Raw genomic sequence first — 20,549 nt, 5'->3', positions numbered from 1 at the left:
GAAATGGTCAACATCTTTAGTCATAAGGGAAATGCAAATCAAAACAACACTGAGATTGCACCTCACACCAGTCAGAATGGCTCAGATCAAAAACTCATGTTACAGCAGATGCTGGCAAGGATGTGGAGAAAGAGGAACACTCTCCATTGTTAGTGGGATTGCAGACAGGTACAACCATTCTGGAAATCAGTTGGGAGATTCCTTAGAAAATTGGACACTGAACTAATTGAGGACACAGCTATACCTCTCTTGGTCATATACCCAAAAGATGCCCCAACATATAACAAAGACACATCTTCCACAATGTTCATAGCAGACTTCTTAATAATAGCCAGAAGCTGGAATGAACCCATATGTCCTTCAACATAGGAATGGATACAGAAATTGTGGCACATCTAAACAATGAAATACTACTCAGCTATCAAAAACAATGATTTTATGAAATTCATAGGCAAATGGATGGATCTGGAAAATATCCTCCTGAGTGAGGTAACCCAATCACAGGAAAAACACACATAGTATGCACTCATTGATAAGTGGATATTAGCCCAAATGCTCAATTTACCCTAGATGCACAGTGCACATGAAACTCAAGAAGGATGATGAAAATTCAAATGCTTCACTCCTTCTTTAAAAGGGGAACAAGAATACCCTTGAGGGGGAATAGGGAGACAAAATTTAGAACTGAGACTGAAGGAACATCCATTCAGAGCTTGACCCACCTGTGGCCCATACAAATACAGCTGCCAAACTAGATAAAATGGATGAAGCAAACAAGTGCAGGCTGACAGGAACCGGATGTAGATGTCTACAGAGAGACACAGCCAGAATATGGCAAATATTCTGGTGAATGACAGCAGCAAAACCACTGAACTGAGAAGGGGACCCCCATTGAAGGAATCAGAGAAAGGACTGAAAGAGCTTGAAGGGTCTTGAGACCCCATATGAACAACAATGCCAACCAACCAGAGCTTCCAGGGATTAAGCCACTACCCTAAGACTATACATGGACTGACCCTGGGCTCCAACTGCATAGGTAATAATGAATAGCCTAGTTAGATCACCAGTGGAAGGGGAATCCCTTGGTCCTGCCAAGATTGAACCCAAAGTGAATGTGTTTTTTGGGGGGAGGGTGGTAAAGGGGGAAGTATGGGGAGGGGAACACCCATAGAAAAGAGGAGGGGAGGAGTTAGGGGGATGTTGGTCAGGAAACCACTGGGAAAGTTAATAACAATTGAAGTGTAAATAACAAATACCCAAGTTAATAAAGATCGAGAAATAAAAAGGAAAAGGACAAAAAAAAAAAAAGAAAAAATGAAAGAAAAGAAAAGAAAAACCCCAAAAAACAAACAAACAAAAAGAAAAAAAGAAAAAACTACAAGCCAAGCTTCAAGGCTTCCAGCATGGCTATTCGAACTGTACTGCAGTTTATTGAAATGTACAGAATTAGAGCCCGGGCAAGTTTCCTTTGAGTCACTATTTCATTGTAGCTCCTTAATGTTTTATTTGTGAGTGCCTTACAATAAACTTGTTCTTGTTTAAAATAAAAATGGATCTAATTTCTATAATAACATCCAAATTAATTTTATATTGTCAGAATACAAAAGTAATAAACAGAAAATACTTATAACAAATATACCCCGAAATTAAGATACGTTACAAGTAACTGGCTAATCCCAGTGAAGGCAAAGCTTTTCCAGCAATCTTCTTGAATGCATTCCTGACTTCTTTATTTCTCAGGCTGTATACTAGAGGGTTCAGCATGGGGATGACCATGGTGTAGAACACGGATGCCATTTTGTCAGTGTCCATGGGTGCCTTGAGCTGGGCTGTAAGTAGAAAATTGAAACAGTGGTAAGGTGGGATGCACAGGTGGAAATGGCCTTCTTCCAACTCTCAGCAGAGTTCATTCTCAGAATTGCAACAAAAATGAGTAAATAAGAATTCAAGATAATGAATAGAGTAAAGCCAACATTAAATTCTGTCAACATGAATAGTATGATTTCATTTGTGTAAATACTTAAGCAAGAAAACAGCTAATAGTGGGGGAAATATCACAGAAAAAGCGATTTACCACATTGGAATGTCAGAAGGAAAGATGAAAAGTGAAAGCAACATGGATGGAAGATTGTTAGAGTTCACTGACGTATGATCCAGCCAGAAATAGGGCACAATTCATAGTTCTCATGGTGGTGGAGTAATGCAAGGGTTTGCACACTGCTGCATGATGTCATATGCCATTGAGGCCAGGAGAAAACTCTCAATAGTAGCAAATGCTGCAAAGAAGACCATCTGGGCTGCACATGTATCGTAGAATATGATCTTATCTTCTGTGAGAAACCCTTTTAATACCTTGGGAGTGACAGCTGAGGCATAAACACGGTCTACAAGGGAGAGATTACTGAGGAAAAAGTACATGAGAGTGTGCAGTCTAGAGTCCAAGAGAATCAACAAAATCATCCCAAGATTCCCAACCAAGGTGGTCAAATAAATGAGAGTGAAGATAATAAATAAAGGAACTTGCAGAAATTGGGCATCTGTTAACCCAAGAAGAATAAATTCAGTCACTTCTGAAATATTCTGCATCAGTTTTATATGGGAATTATGACAGCCTCCTAGGATGAAAGAAAAGTATTTTATCTGTATATCGGCAAAATATCTTAAGAATGTTCACATTCTCTTAATCACATGTCAGCTTTCTTTTCTGTGTTAAATGGCTTAATCTGAATTCTGTGGAGGAATGACCTAAATGAAGTTTCTTACCTGGTAGTGGTCAAATGGAAATTGTCACTTCATTGCTGTTCATAGGTTTTCCTATTATAAACCTATGTCATATTTCCGTTTTCTCATAAGTGAAAATATTATTTTCAGTAACATACATAGGACTGATATTTTTGCAAAATCTTATAAGCATATTTTATGAGTTGTGCATCAGAATCTTACTTGAAACTAAAGCAATGTAGGAACAACCGATTATTCTTCTCTTTGTGTTAGTTACAAAACCTATCCAATGAATTTCCCATCTGTAATACTTCCATCAATTTTAACACACTAACTGGGGCTATACTGAATTTTGGGTGTTGGTTCATAAGTACTCACTTTTATAACTAAGTTACTAAGGTCTTTCTTAAATTATTTCCTTTTAATATTGGACAAGATGATAACTTCTTGATGTATGGAGCATGTTCATTGTGAAGTTTAGATATATCAAAACACTCATTTGAAAACCTAAGGTCATAGTGTTTCAAAAAGTTGAAATACTTTGAAATGCTTTCATTATATATAATGGGCACTATTTTATTTTATTTTATTATATATTATATATGTTGCTTTTCTATTACCACCACACGTTTGTTATACTTGCATGTGAGGGAGAATACCGTAAAAACTATTGGATAGCTAGTTTGGTCTCTCCATATAATGTGTAACTTCAAATACAGTGTATTATAAGTACATCTTGTTGTACCATTACCATGGTAGATTGCATGACACTTGAAAAAGCAGCTATGATTTCAAATGAGTCTCCTTAACTTGGGATCTACTCTCAACTTGAAAATCTTAGGTATACTTATTTCTCAGCATTAATAACTTCTTATGTTCAAGGCATCAGATAATGTAATCTTATTCCTTTAAATGAGCAGTATTCAAATGATACTTTCCCTTCATGTACTTAAATTAAAGAAATGTGTAAATTTTGCATGTGTAAAAGATACTATTTTGCATCATGTAAATCATAGCCATTACCATTCCAGTCCTTGTTTATCTTTTCTTAGTATCTTCATAAAGTCAGCTCATCATATTCATACCTAAATGTTAATACTCTCAGGAAACAGAAACTTGTAACTGATATATTTAAATTGATGTTGAAAGTTCTACAACCTTATGAAATTAACAGTGAGCTGAAATTATCTGATCCTTTAGAACATTTTAAATAGAAAATTAAAACTTGGGCTCCCTCTGGAGTGAAACCAGTAGGATCTAAATGTCTTTAGAGGAGAATTTTGGCTCTTCTAGTGCAGCATATTTGTCATAAGAACAATGGGACAAAATTGAAAAGATTGTCAATAATCAAGTATCTCTGGACCTGTTGCTTTAATGTTTTAAATTAATTTCACTTATTTGTTTGTATCTATAAATCAAAATGAAAATAGCTTGGTATTTACAGTTATGTCTACCAATATTTACATGTTTTTAATACTTACTTAATACTTAGTGTTGTGCTAGAAACAGAAAAATAGAAGGCAAAAGGAAGGCTGTGTGATATTTCACGTCCAGTGCATTGACCTAACATACATAACTATGACAGTATATTGATATTGTCCTTCTCCACATGAAGAGCTCTGCTTTGAACTAGAATCTTGTCTTATAATATTGCCAATGTAATAACATAACTAAAAGCTATATCTAGAAGCTGTATCTCAGGGGGAACAGTACATATAATTGGGTGTCTCTAGAGACTAATGAACTTACATTGGTTTTTAACATTGATGGAGATTGCAAAATATAGTGTTTGCATTTTGTCTAACAGCACATACGAAGATATTGGGGAATATACACTCAGATGAAAAAGTCCCCAGTTTTAAAACACAGTGTTCCACAACAAGGTTGAACAGAGAAATGGAAAGCAAATAAGAAATCAACTTTAAAGTCCATTATATGTAGCAGAGGATGGACTTGCTGAGCACCTATGGAAGGAGAAGCCCTTGTTCCTGCAAAGGCTGGACCTCTAGTGTCAGGGAATGTGGGGGGAGCGGTAAGTGGAGATGGATGGGGAGGGGAACACCCTTATAGATGATAGGAAGGGGGAAGGTATAGGGGTCTTATGCACAGGAAGCTGGGAAAGGGAATAACATTTGAAATGTAAATAAAGAAATATCCAATAAAACTTTTTTTCCATAAACAACTTTAGCAACTTATTCAAGCAGTGCGATATCAATTTTCTTCAAAAGTTAGGAGTTAGAACTTTTACTTCTTCATTTTAAGCATTATAAAAAGATACTTAAGTTTACATAGTATGCTATTTTGAGTATATGTGTTTTCTTTTTTTTTTTCTTTTTCTTTTTTTCGGAGCTGGGGACCGAACCCAGGGCCTTGCGCTTGCTAGGCAAGCGCTCTACCACTGAGCTAAATTCCCAAACCCATGTGTTTTCTTTTTACTTATTTAATTTATATCTAGCTCAGAGCACTTCTTCTGTTCACCTCTTTACACAATCCTTCCCCCATCCTTCCTCCTCCTCTCTACTGAGCAGGTGGCCACCCCTGGTTATTCCCCCTGGTATTTCAAGTGTCTGTGACCCTAAGGGCTTCCTCTCCTACCAAAGCCAGACAATGAAGCCAAGCTAGAAGAATGTATCCCACATACAGGGAACAGATGTTGGGATTACCCCTGTTCCAGTTGTTCAAGACTCATATGAAATTTAAGCTGTTCATATGCTACATATGTGCAAGGAGGCCTAGATACAGCCCTCTAAGTTCTTTGATTGTTGGTTCAGAAAATGAAAACCCCAAGGGTCCAGGTTACTCTACCTTTATGGGCTACAATCCTTCCTCCTTTTCTTCCATAAGAGCCCACAAGCTCCTTGAGACTTTCTACATTCTTCTCCATTGTCTTTCCTTAACATACCTATTCTTCACAAATCTCCAGACCTAGTTTGAGTACCACCCACATAGTGTCCTAGCCTAGTGTAGATATTCCTCAACCATATGGATCCTCATACATCATATTCAAATTCTTCCAAACTAAATCAAACCCCATACTCCAAGCATAGACAAGAAAGCAAGTCAAGAGCACCATCTCAATCCCTTTTGTCCATGTGACTTTATTTCACCCATTCCATTTCTAATCACAAGTGTCAAGCTGTTAGCTACTTCCTGCCCATTTCCTCTACTGTATTCTCTGAGTCTAAGAGAGTACTATATACAATTCATGCTTCTGAAGTACTTAACTGTTGTCCTTGAAAGTGACGCAGTTGAGGAAAGGCTGCAAACATGTGGTATGGACCTGTAAAGCTTGCACGTCAACAGTACCCACATCCAGGGAAGCATTTTCTTATGGAGAGAATCATCTTTCACATCTGTGGAACTCTGCTGTGGAACAGAATCAAGTCTTGTGCTTTACATTTTAAAGTTTAAGATGACAAGATTTGCAAATATCTCATTGGGAGCAACTCCATGAGAATGGCTATCTCTAGAACCTCATGATCTTACACAGGCCATCCAAACTACCACGTCAGAAGCCTGTAAATATTTTGTCTGTGATAGTTTATAAGTATATTGGGGAAGGGAATTTCAGGAAATACAGCCTGTTCAAATCAGTTGAGCTAGACACAAGTTAGGCAGAAAAATAATATTAAAATTCATTGAAATCTCTTTGTATATGATACCATACCTTTTGCAATTTTTATTATTATATATTTATTGTTTAAAGTTTTCAATTTTAAATATATTTCATAATATTTTTCCTCTCTGTCAGTACATAACTGTCACACAAGATCCTTTGCATGACGTTAGATAAAATTTTTTTCAACATTTTTTGTCAAGAAAATATCCACTTTTGTTTTTACCACAAAACCATTATCTGCATTAATTTTTTCTTCTTAATTTTAATATATAAAATAGCAATACATTATGGATAGAGGTAAAGTGCATAATTTTATGATAAAATATAGATACACACAATGAAATGATCATTTTGGTATAATTAGAATATTTATTACATATATAATTTTGGCTTTAAGAACATAAATATGAGATTGCATTTTTAAAAAATACATTAATATATCATGTACTAATAGTGCATGCAGCAATTATTTCTTTGAAAAATTAAGATAATTGATTTGTTTATCTGATCTCAAGTTCCACAGTGAAACTTTCAGTAGCCTTAGAGACACATCTCCTTAATACATTGGAACAGCGTGGGGACTTTATTATCAGAGATCTATACCTAAGCAAAACTTGGATTTGTAAATTTAATGGGGAAAGTAGTTCCAAGAAGAGAAAAAATCATGCAAAGTTGATTTTCTTAAAGAGTGAATGGAAAGTAGTCATGAGGTTCTATTTTTTAATTCTTGGTCTTAGAGCCTAAGCCATTCGGAGTTATTTAGGAAAATTATCCTCATTCCAGTGATTTCCAGGCTCTCTCCTATTTCCTCTTCTATTAAATGTAGTATATCTGGTTTTATGTTGAGATCCTTGAGCCCCTTAAACTTGAGTTTTATACATGTTGGCAAATATGTCTCTATTTTGTTTTTCTGCATACAGGCTGCCAGTTAGACCAGCACCATAGATTGAAGATGCTTTGTTTTATTCCATTGTGTACTTTTGTCTTCTTTGTCAAATATCAAGTGTCCATGTTTTATTGCTGAGTCTTCTATTCTATTACATTGATCAACCTCTTTCCGTACTAATATCATGCAGTTTTATCACTATTGCTCTGTAGCTATAACTTGATGTCAGATAACTTCCCGATGAAGTTCTTTTACTGTTAACAATTGCTTTCCCTATCCTGGGACTTTTGTTTTTTTCATATGAAATTGAGAAATGCACTTTCCCTGTCTGTGAATAATTGTGTTGGAATTTTGATGGGGTTGCACTGAATATGTAGATTGCTTTTGGTAGAATGGCCACTTTTATTAGTTTGACCCTACCAGTCCATGACCATGGGAAGGATATCTTTCCATTTTGTTTAGTTTTTCTTTGATTTCTTTCTTGAGATACTTGAAGTTATTGTCATGCAGATTTCTCACTGGTTTGATTTGAGTTACCCAAACTAATTTTATATTATTTTGAACTATTTTTAACGCTGTATCTTTTCTTTCTCAGCCCATTTATCCTGAGGCCTATCCCTTGAAATATTGCCCTTTTTGCCTTTAACATAGGATATTAATCCCATGTTGCCTATCAAGACAATACTGCTGTTCTTAAAATCCTATAATCTGAATCCCCAGTCCTGCCCAGTTTCGCATTTGGGAGCAATGGGTGAGAAGACACAGAATCAATGGCTCAACCTCATGGAACAGGGGAGAATGCAATAGTAAGATCATTCCTTAATTCACTGGGAGTGTTCTTTATATACCACACCTGCATCACCTTGGTCTCAAGCAAGTGTGTCCTCTATGTGGGAGTTAGTTATTGGCTGTCATTAGCTGTACCACCAATATTTATTCAGTCGGGCAACCTTCAGTTTGTTTATGTGGAAGTAGCCACCTGGCAGCAGGACTTTTCTTTTCCTCCTACAAGACCCACCAATAGTTGCCTCCAGACTTACAACTATACTTAACAATACTAAAAGCAGGTACTTAGACAGGGGTGTGGATAGAAAACTTAGTCCATTAGGAGGTGTCTAATACTACTAAAGACATTTTTGAGTTTGCTAATTCATTCAAGCTAAGGGCTGGGAAACATGTAGAAATGGATATTAAGACTGTGGGATAGTGGTGGAAAGACCAAAATTCTGTATCAGGCTAAATTTATTGAAATGGGCCTTCTGAGCAGAGATTCTCGGTTTAATGCAGAAGCTCATTTAATTAATAATAGTTTCAAAAGATTCTTTGAATTGCCAGCTGAAGTATTATTCCAAAAATAAGCCATTGGGAACGATTTTGATTTAGTGTTGATAAAGTGATTTTAAGGCACTAGAAAAGAACAATGGTAGACTGGGCACACTGTGTAAAAACCTAATCCCCCACAATGGGAAGGCCTAGAATAAGTAACCTTCACTTATCTGTAGGACATAAAATAATAAATGAGACACCAGCACATTTGAAGTGCTTTATTTTTATCCATTGTGTCCTGTCAGACCTTAGCATTGACAATTTTGATGTGCATTTTGGATACTTATATACAAAGGGTTTAAATGTGTTCTCAGGTTGCAGAGGTCAGATGGAAATGCTGAATTTCCAAAGTCAAGGTGATCATAATTATCCTAAAGCTCACGATAGATGAAGTAATGTTCATACTTGCCTAACAGGTAGTGGTAAGCACAGGTAAAGTGAATTATATGGTGCCACAACAGGTATGATCATTTGGTACTGGGCAATGAATCATGGTGTCTCCATTCATCAACTATATAAGAAATGTACTAAAATGTTTGATCTGTATAGGCAGAAAAATTCTCAAACAAATGTAAGAAAGTCACATTGTTGCAAAGAAATTTTGCCTCTTGAATCATTTTCCAGATGAGATAATTTGCAGACAGACAACACATAGAATGAAAGAACAGCCAGTTTTCCCAGAGGAAGGACCTTGATAAAACACCTAAATGTTTTACTGTTGTCTTTTAATCAGTCTTTCCGCACTAAGGAACCTACAGTCTTTCACAAAGGTAACTATATACTGCAAAAGAAAACAATCAGACACTCGAGGATCTGCTGAATACTTCTTATAAATTAATGCTGATTCTGTGAGATTTCTAAGAAACATTTTATCTCCCCAGCTAAAGTAGGGGTTTGTGGAGGTCGTGGGTTGAGTGTTGATTGAAGTTCTACTTGTAGTATGTCTAGTGGGAGCCCAAATTTACACTGTGGTTATTTTTCCAGTCTCATAGTGTATGACTGGGAAAGATATACTTAGAAGGTAGACCCTCAGCAATGGGGTGATGGCGATTATTGTTGGAAAGGCTATAGAGAAGTCTTTAGGCTTTTCTTTGCCAAAGAAAATGGTCAACCGACGCCTGTATCATATCCCTGAAGGAATTGAAGAAATTAGTGCTACCATCCAGTATCAAGGATAACATGAGCAAATTAACCATCCTGCTAGTTTTACACTACCCTAAGTCCTGAAGCATGACTAAATTCTCTTGTTCTTGTATCAATGTGTTTTCTAGTGTGAAGGAACATTTGCTGAGTTCAGACTATGAGAAAGCTGAATAAGGCACAGATGAATATAGGAACTTCGTTGATTACCACAACTGGAAAAATTCAATGTAATGTGATTCTGGGGCTCATTTCAACTTGCTTGTTATACCATCCTCTCTTTTATGGTAATCCACATAGGACTACTTTATACTACTTGAAATCAATTGTTGGCACTCTTTCTTAAAATGTGCACTTATATTTTAATGAAAAAAGGGTGTAATGTAGGAATGTGTCACCAAACGTCACCATGCTATGCAGGCAAAAGCTGTTAGTGGATCTTTCATATATCACAAACACCTGTCAACTGAGTTTTGTGTTTTCTTTATCCTTTTGTTATTGTTGCTGGATGTTGAACTCATAAATGTTAAAGAAATGCTATACCACTAAGCTAAATACCCAACCTACGTTTTTCTTACCATATGTAGATAAGTAATGATTATTCTCTTCTCCAGAGAACACATTTTTATGAGGACTTTAACTGGAATCCTTTCTTTAAACACAGGTGAGTGGAAATGTACAACCTCTAGAACATACTATTCCCTTGAAATGAGTTATAAACAGTTGAGAGGTACTATTAGATTTTAAAAAACCAAACCCTGATCTTCTACACAGGAGCAGGTCCTCTTAATTCCTGAGCAGTCCTTAGATAATTTCTTTTATTTTCTTAAAAGTTATCACATGTAATTATTGGAATGATTTGTATGGTTTGATGTGATAATTTTACAAATGTAGTTTGGATATTATCCTAAGCAGAAGGGAAAAATAAAGGTACAGAGAGTACAATCTTACTAATACTAAATACTAGACATTCTACTAAAAATCAGTATTGCTAAAAATGCAGAAATATACAAGATAAAATAAACATGAACTCGATTGTTTCCCTTCATTAACAATACATGATTCATGTTGAATATTAAGGAAACAGTATCAACATCAAAATAATAAGTTACATTGAAATGAAGAAAGATGTAAATGCAAAATATTAATTACAAAATCATCACAAATTTATTGGTGAATTGAGTACATTGATGTTGAGAGATATTAAGGAATAGTGATTGTTGCTTCCTGTTAATTTCATTGTTAGAAGTGGAATTATGTTTGTTTGTTCCTCTTTTGGTTTCATTGCAAGAAAATTCTATTATTGATTTCTGTATGGTATAGTTTCTCTCCTTGTGTTGGAGTTTTCCAACTATTATCCTATGTAGGGCTGGATTTGTAGAAAGATACTGTGTAAATCTGGTTTTGTCATGGAATATCTTCATTTCTCCATCTATGTTAATTGAGAGTTTTGCTGGATACAGTAACTTGGTCTGGCATTTGTGTTCTCTCACGGTCTGTCCAGGATCTTCTGGCTTTCATAGTCTCTGGTTATAAGTCGGTTGTAATTCTGTATGGTCTGCCTTCATATGTCACTTGACCTTTTACCCTTACTACTTTTAATATTCTTTCTTTGCTTTGTGAATTTGGTGTTTTAACTATTATGTGACAGGAGTAATTTCTCTTCTGGTCAAATCTATTTGAAATTCTGTAGGCTACTTGTATGTTCATGAGCATCTCTTTCTTTAGGTTAGGGAAGTTTTCTTCTATATTTTTGCTGAAGCTATTTACTGACCCTTTAAGTTGGGAGTCTTCACTCTCTTCTATACCTATTATCCTTAGGTTTGACCTTCTCCCTGTGTACTGAATTTCCTGTATGTTTTGGGTTAGGAGTTTTTCTGTTTTATCTTTTACAGACTGGATACATAAAGAGAATCCAGCATTTTGCTGCATGCAGGAAACACACCTTAGAGACAAAGACAGACACTACCTCAGAGTAAATGCCTGAAAAAAACTTTCCTAGTAAATGGCCCAAAGAAAAAAGCTGGAGTTGCCATTCCAATATCAAACAAAATTGACTTGCAACCAAAAGTCATTAAAAAATATAAGGAACGGCACTTCATATTCATCAAAGGAAAAATCAACCAAGATGAACTCTCAATCCTAAATATATATGCTCCAATATCTATGCTCGGGCAGCTACATTCATAAAAGAAACCTTACTAAAGCTCAAAGCACACATTGCACCTCACACAATAATAGTAGGACATTTCAACACCCAAGTCTGATCAACAGACAGATCATGGAAACAGAAATTAAATAAAGAAAAAGGGAAAATAACAGAAGTAATAAACCAAATGTACTTAACAGATATTTATAGAACATTCTATCCTAAATCAAAAGGATATACCTTCTTCTCATTACCTCATGGAACCTTATCCAAAATTGAAATATAATCGGTCACAAAGCAGGGCTCATCAGATACAGGGAGATAGAAATAATCCCATGCATCCTAACAGATCACCATGCACTAAGACTGGTCCTCAATAACAATAATGACAGAAAGACCACATATACATGGAAGTTGAACAGTATTCTACTTAATGACAACTCAGTGAAATCCCCATCGAAAGTCCTACTCAATTCTTTATAGAGACAGAAAGAGCATTTTACAAATTCAGTTGGAATAACAAAAAGCACAGGATAGCGAAAACTATACTCCACAATAAAAGAACTTCTGGGGAAATCACCATCCCTGACTTCAAGCACTATTACAGAACAATAGTCATAAAAACTGTATGGTATTGGTACAGAGACAGGCAGATAGATCAGTGGAAGAGAACCGAAGACTCAGAAATGAACCCACACATCTATGGCCAATTGATCTTTGACAAAGGAGCTAAAACCATGCAATGGAAGAAAGATAGCATTTTCAACAAATGGTGCTGGTTCAACTAGAGGCCAGCATGTAGAAGAATGCAAATCAATCCATTCTTATCCCATGTAAAAGGCTTAAGTCCAAGTAGATCAGGGACCTCCACATCAAACCAGATACACTCACACTAATAGAAGAAAAGGTGGGGAAAAATCTCAAACATATGGACCTGGGGAAAACTTCCTGAACAAAACAACAATGGTTAATGCTCTAATGTCAAAAATTGATAAATGGAACCTCATACAACTGCAAAGCTTTTGTAAGACAAAAGACATTGTCATTAAGACAAAATGGCAACCAACAGATTGGGAAAAGATCTTTACCAATCCTACATCTGATAATGGGCTAATATCCTAAATATACAAAGAACTCAAGATGTTAGACTACAGAGAGCCAAATAACACTATTAAAATGGGGTATGGAGCTAAACAAAGCATTCTCAGCTGCGGATTATCAAATGCCCACAAAGCTCCGAAAGAAACGAAGAAATGTTCAACATCCTTAGTCATCAGGGAAATGCAAATCAAAACAACCCTGAGATTCCACCTCACACCAGTCATAATAGCTAAGGTATGAAAATGCAGGTGACAGCAGATGCTGGCAAAGATGTGGAGAAAGAAGAACACTCCTCCATTGTTGGTGGGATTACAAAATGGTACAACAACTTTGGAATCAGTCTGGAGGTTTTTCAGAAAATTGGACATTGCACTACTTGAGGACCCAGCTATACCACTCCTGGGCATATACCCAAGAGATGCTCCAACATCCATCTATTACATCTGCTCCACTATGTTCATAGCAGCCTTATTTATAATAGCCTTAAGTAGGAAAAACCAGATGCCCTTCAACAAAGGAATGGATTCAGAAAATGTGGTACATATACACAATGGAGTACTACTCAGCTATCAAAATCAATGACTTCATGAAATTCATAGGCAAGTAGAATGAAATAGAAAATATCATCCCGAGTGAACTACCTCAATCACAGAAAAACACACTTGATATGTACTCATTGAAAAGTGGATATTGGGGTTGGGGATTTAGCTCAGTGGTAGAGCGCTTGCCTAGGAAGCGCAAGGTCCTGGGTTCGGTCCCCAGCTCCGAAAAAAAAACCAAAAAAAAAAAAAAAAAAAAAAAGAAAAGTGGATATTAGCCAAAAGGCTCGAATTACCCAAGACGAAATCTAAAGATCATGGGAAGCTGAAGAAGGATGACCATAATGTAGATGCTCCCACTCCTTAAAAGGGGAAAAAATATCCATAGGAGTGGATATGGAAGCCAAGTTTAGAGCAGCGACTCAAGGAATGACCACTCACAGCCTGCCCCACATGTGGCCCATATTATACATCCACCAAAACTAGATAAGATTGATGAAGCTAAAAAATGCATGCTGAAAGGGACCAGATATAGATCTCTCCTGAGAGACACATCCAGAGCATCTCCAATACAGAGGTCAATGCTAGCAGCAAACCACTGAACTGAGAACAGGACCCCCTTCGGGAAATTAGAGGAAGTACTGAAAGAGCTTGCAACCCCATAAAAACAATGATGCCAAGCATTCAGAACTTCTAGGGACTAAACCACTACCGAAAGACTATACATGGATTTACCCAGGGCTCCAACTGCATTTGTAGCAGAGAATACACATTGTTGGGGCACCAGTGGAAGGGGAAGCCTTGGTCCTGCCAAAGTTGGACCTACAGTATAGGGGAATATGGGGGAGTGCAGTACGGGAGATGTACGGTGTAATTCCGAGTATGTGGTAGGGGGAGTTGAGGGGCTGGGGGCTTATGGACAGGAAACCAGGAAGGGGAATAACATTTGAAATGTAAGTAAAGAAATATATCTGATAAAAAATATTAAAAAAACAAAATCATGACTAAATTAAAATTTTATAAAATAAGAAAATAGAATACATACAAGCATATATACAATTAATGCTCAGCCTTACCAGGAAACTTAATACAAAAAGATGGCAAGAAAAAAGCTTAACCAAAGTGATTTCTAATTGATGAAAAATCTAGTATTTTCATTGCTTCCCTTCATTTGCCTTTTATCTCAATAACATAAATTACAAATGTTAGCAAGCTTAAATTTCCATAAACAATTGTCACATCAATTTATAAGATATGGAAATGGGTGGTGAAAGAAAAGAACAAATTTACTCCTGGGACAAACCTCCAATTAGTTAGTTATTCCATACCGTACACCGGTCAGGTCAGGTACACACACACACACACACACACACACACACACACACACACACACACACACATATGCAGAAAAGAAAGTCATGATTTTGAGAGGAAGTAGATAGAAGATGGAAGTAAAGAAGGAAGGAAGTTAATATGACAGTGTTCCTGTATAAAATTTACAAATAAATGAAGTAAAAATAAAATGAGACCTGGTAGGTAAGAGACTCTCAGGACTCACAGCAAGGGACCATAGATGAACTGCCCAAAAGTGGAGAGAGGGAATTTGTAGAGTCCACATCCAGTACAGGGCATCAAGTGGAGGGAGGGGGTTGCCATACCACAGTCAAAAACTCTGTTCCTGCTTACAAATTGGAGGGACAAAAATGGAGAAGATATTTAGGGAAAAAGAGGTCCAATGACAGGAACAAATTGGGATACAGCTCAAGGGGAGTTTCCAAGGCTTGACACAATTATTGATGCAGATACTGACACCTAACCAATGAACAGAAGCTAGGGAACCCTATGGTTGAATTAGGGAAAGGATGGAAGAGAATGAGGAAGGTTACTATAGGATGACCAGCGGTCTCAATTAACCTGGACCCCTAAGACCTCTCAGAAACTGAGCTGCTAACTAGGAAGCAAACATAAGCTGGTCGGAAGCCACTGAGACATAAACAGCAGAGAACTACCTGGTTCATCTTCAATGGAAGATGTACCTAACCCTTGAAAAGCTTAAGGCCCCACAGATTTGGTGGTATGGGGAGCATCCTTTTGAAGATAGGGGGAGGAGGAATGGAACTGGGGGAGAGTAGACCAGGAGAGTGGTAATGACTAGACATAAAAACATAACAGTAGGGTTGGGGATTTAGCTCAGTGGCAAAGCGCTTGCCTAGCTAAGTGCAAGGCCCTGGGTTCAATCCCCAGCTCTGAAAAAAAGAAAAAAGAAAAAAAACAAAAACGTAACAGTAATTATTTTAAAAAGTTAAACAATATTTTTTTTTAAAAAGAACTAGCCATCTGTAAAACTGAAATGGAGCAAACCCACGTAGGCTTCTTTATTCTCTCTCTTCTCCTTTCTTCCAGTCTTCCTATTCTATCAGCTATTTGCCAGGGAGCGCACCCTACTTTCAGTCTGTTACCATTATTTTGAATCTCACCTGTTCCCTTGCTTACAGTGAAATTGTAGGCAACCTATATGTTTCTTCTCATCCTCTCTGCTTTCATTCCATTTGCTCAAGCTGCATCCAACCTCAAAAATTTAGACATACCTTACATCCTGTATACAGTCTGACTTGTTTCCTTGACCATAGATCATGTACACTATATCTTGATTTCATTCCTTCACATCTGTATGCAGATAAAACTTAAGGAGCACCTTGAGCCTTACTAGTTCAGGCCAACTACAGCCCTCATAGTTTACCCAGACCACATAGCTTGAAGTAGCCCGAATCTCAGATCTGACATGCAATGCACAAAGAATTCCATATTCTCAGAAGTAATTATAAAATCACAAACAGTATTTGAAGTAAAAAACATATTTCCCATAAAATATCTGCTCCTATAGCAAGGTCTTCCATCAAGAATTACATGGATGAACTCAGGACACAAAATGTTAAAGAATTCAAGATGTTTAAATAAAATTCACAAACAAACAGATTAGTGAACTTAACAAGCACAGAAATGTATACCACAGTGATGCCCAAGAAGATATATATATATATTCCTGAGAAAAATGACAAAGAAGAAGATCTACCATTTGTGTTATAGAACTAAACTGAGAATTCACAACAAAGGAATCTCAAATGGCTGAGAGGCATCTAAAGAAATGTTCAAAGTCCTTAATGACCAGAGAAATGCAAATGAAAACGAACCTGAGGTTCCATCTAACACCAGTCAGAATGGCTAAGATCAAAACCTCAGGTGATAACAAATCAACATGAGTGGAGGATATAGAGAAAGAGGAACACTCCTCCATTGCTAGTGTGGTTGCAAACTGGTACAACCACTCTGGAAATCAATTAAAAGGTTCCTCACAAAATTGGAAGTAGACCTACTTAAAGACCCAGAAATATCCCTCTTGGGAATATACCCAAAAGATTCCCCAATGTGTGACAGGGACATGTGTCCCATTATGTTCATAGTGGCCTAATGTGTGATAGCCAGAAGCTGGAAGCAAGCCAGATGTCCCACCACAGAAAAATGGATACAGAAAATGTGGTTCATTTACACAATAGAATACTACTCACCTACTAAGAACATGGACATCATGAGTTTTGCAGGCAAATGGATGGAACTAGAAAATATCATCCTGAGAGAAGTAGTTCAGACCCAAAAGACAATACATGGTATGTTCTCACTAATAAGTTGATATTAGCAATACAGTAAAGTTTATAGTACCAAAGATACAGTCCATAGAACTCAAATGTCAACAAGCTGAAGGACCCAAGTGAGGAGGCCTCAGTCTCACTTGGGAAAAAGAAGAAAGCAACCACAAGGGGGGACAGATGGAAGGTATAAGGGAGGGAAAAGGGATGGTTGTTGGGGAAGAGGGGAACATGATCTGGCCCAAAGTGGGATCCAGCTCAAGGGGAGGCCCCAAGACAAGACACCATTACTGAGGCTATGGGGCACTCACAAGAGGGACCTATCATGACTGCCGTCTAAAAGATCCAACAAGCAGCTGAAAGAGTCAGATGCAATGAACAGAATCTGTTGACGCCTCTGTTGAATTAAGGAAAAGCTGGAGGAATCTGATGATGAGGCCAATCATGTAGGATTACCAGCAGTCTCAATTTACCCGGACCCCCAAAATCACTCAGACTCTGGATCACCAACCAGGCAGGACACACCAGCTGAGATGAGGCCCCTAACACATATTATACAGCAGAGGACTCTCAGGTCTGGATTCATTCACAGAAAATGCACATAACCCTCAAGATCCTGGAGGCCCAGGAAGTTTAGATGTCTGGTGGGGTCGGTGGGGTGGCTGCTATTGGAACATTCTCATGGAAATGGGAAGCGGGAAGTTGAAAAAAGTTTTGGGATGTGGAAGAGTCGTGGGGTGGATCGGGAGGGGCATAAAATGTGCAGTGTGAAAATAAATAAATAAAAACCTCATTCAATTAAAGAGATATAAATATTGAAGAGAATTGAAGCTGAAATAAACAAATAATTGAAAAATTCAACAAACCAACTGGACAACTCAAAGGAGAGTTTGATGTATAATTCTAATAGTAGCCAGGAAGCTATTGGCAAGTTATAGCTGCTGGAAGACAAACACATTTCTCTCTAAAAGTGTAGCTAAGTGATCTTGAAGTGAAAAAAGCAAAAAATACAAAATTGTTGTGGGGGAAATTGAGGGTGTTAAAATGGTTATGATCAAAGAATATTATATGAAATACTTAAGAAACTAATAAGAAATTAAAAGTAATGATTATAAAACCCTGATATCTACATACCTCTAGTATAATATATATTTTGTATAATATATATGAATGTTCACCTATATTAATACCTCCTTGTCTATACCTCTATCTATCTCTCATCTATCTATCTATCTATCTATCTATCTATCTATCTATCTATCTACCTATCTATCATCTATGTTACATACCTATGGCCATCAACAGATTTCTATTGAGATGTGAACAAGTATCTCTTCAACACACACAGAGCCAGGATGACATCAATGAAACAATTATGTCCAGGTCTATCTTGTTAATCTGATCAGTTTGGTAGTGGCTGTGAATTACATGAGCATAGGCAAGGATCTCTCTACAAACACATGCATTCATCCTTAGAAAGCCTATCCTTCATTCATGTGCTCAGTCAAGAAAAAAATCTGAACACCTAGATAGAGCTCAATAAACAAATGCAAATGAACTTATGTTAAGTCTCTTCATTCTAGCATTACGTTTACATTATCTTTCTAAGGCCCTGCCATTGTGAGTCTTTTAATACTGTGAGATCAGGAGGTTAGTATGTTTCATTGAGATCATACTTCTTTTAAAAGTAGTAAGATTTCTGAGCATGTAATATTTTTTCCTGAAACATATTATCTTCCTCCATCTCAAGGAACCAAATTTTTATTCAAATGAAACACACAAAGACATACAGTTTATGGTACAATGTGGGATGCTTGTAATATCTGGGATTATAATCTTGATTTTCAAAGGTAATATATGCTATTTCTATTATATATATCAAAAATGAGAGGAGTTAGTCAGAATTCAGAAAAAATAATGAGGCTTCATCTATGAAATACCAATTCACAAAGATTAATGTTATGAAGAATAATGTATAAAATATTTAAAGACAATATACTTCAAAAGTTTTCCATAATTTCCAAACATGATACACTTAGACTAATCCCAGTGAAAATAACACTTTTCCAGTAACCTTTTTGAATGCATTCTTGACCTCTGTGTTTCTCAGGCTGTAGACTATAGGGTTCAACATGGGAATGATCATGGTGTAGAATACAGATGCTACCTTGTCAGTGTCCATGGAGTGAGTGGAGCTGGGCTGTAAGTACATGAAGATGATTGTGCCATAGAATATAGAAACAGTGGTAAGGTGTGAAGCACATGTGGAAATGGCCTTCTTTTGTCCATCAGCAGAACGCATTCTCATGATTGCAACAAAAATAAGTATGTAAGAATTCAAGATAACCAACACACTTAAAGCAACATTGAGTCCTGCCAAAATGAACAATACAATTTCATTTGTGTAGATACTAGAACAAGAAAGTTCCAGTAGTGGGGGAATATCACAAAAAAAATGATTCACTCTGTTGGAATGGCAAAAGGATAGGTGGAATGTGAAGGCAACATGAATGGAAGATTGTAAAAATCCAATTATGTAAGAACCAGCAATAAGTAGGGTACATATTGTTGTTGTCATGGTGGTAGAGTAATGCAAGGGTTTGCATACTGCTGCATGACGATCAAAGGCCATGGATACTAAGAGAAAACTTTCAGTAATTACAAATGCTATGAAGAAGAACATCTGGGTAGCACATGCATTGTAGGATATGATGTTGTTTTCTGTGAGAAACCCTTCTATTACTTTAGGAGTGACAGCTGAGGCATAAACACAGTCCACCAGTGAGAGGTTACTGAGAAAAAAGTACATGGGAGTGTGGAGACGAGAATCCAGGAGAATCAACCCAATCATCCCAAGATTACCAATCAATGTGGTCAGATAAATAAAAGTGAAGATGATACATAAAGGAATCTGTAGCTCTGGGGCATCTGTTAATCCCACAAGGATAAATTCAGTGACTTCTGAAATATTCTGCATCTTTGTTTCATAAGAATTATGATAGTCTCCTAGGATGAAATAAAAAATGAAAAAATATTGTATATGGAACTCACTTTGATATTTTAGGTGTTCTATAATTCAATTTTCCACACTCACAGTGTTAAAAAGACAACTGAATGCTGGGTACTTGTTGGATGAATGAAGTAATTTATCTGGGGATACTACAAATGGAGGTGCCTACTTTGTTGCTGCCAATATTGTTCCGTAATATGAAACTAGAGTATTTTTTCAGTTTCTGGATATTAAAATATTTATTTCAGTAACTTACAAAGTACTTATTTGTTACTTGTATTATTTCCTAAACACACTTTTCTAAGATGTACATCAGAGGTTACTTGTTACCAAGTGCAATGTAGAATTATACCATCAACTTTGCTTTATGTTAGTAAAACAAATTATGTACTGTATTTCCCATCTCTGATACTT

At 36.7% G+C, this 20,549-nt stretch overlaps 1 protein-coding gene and 1 pseudogene across 1 annotated transcript; both read right to left on the bottom strand.

The window, feature by feature from the left end:
* Nucleotides 1–1,656: 1,656 nt before the first annotated feature.
* LOC116891906 lies at nt 1,657–2,589 on the bottom strand (annotated as a pseudogene).
* Nucleotides 2,590–19,160: 16,571 nt separating this feature from the next.
* Nucleotides 19,161–20,102, bottom strand: LOC116893717 (olfactory receptor 5B12-like). Its single transcript, XM_032895432.1, has one exon. The coding sequence runs from the start codon at nt 20,100–20,102 to the stop codon at nt 19,161–19,163; it is 942 nt and encodes a 313-aa protein (XP_032751323.1).
* Nucleotides 20,103–20,549: the final 447 nt, after the last annotated feature.

This window comes from Rattus rattus, chromosome 2, assembly GCF_011064425.1.
Source record: "Rattus rattus isolate New Zealand chromosome 2, Rrattus_CSIRO_v1, whole genome shotgun sequence".
NCBI classification, from domain to species: domain Eukaryota; kingdom Metazoa; phylum Chordata; class Mammalia; order Rodentia; family Muridae; genus Rattus; species Rattus rattus.
The sequence above is the reverse complement of the archived record's forward strand: the minus strand, read 5'-3'. Positions and strand labels throughout refer to the sequence as shown.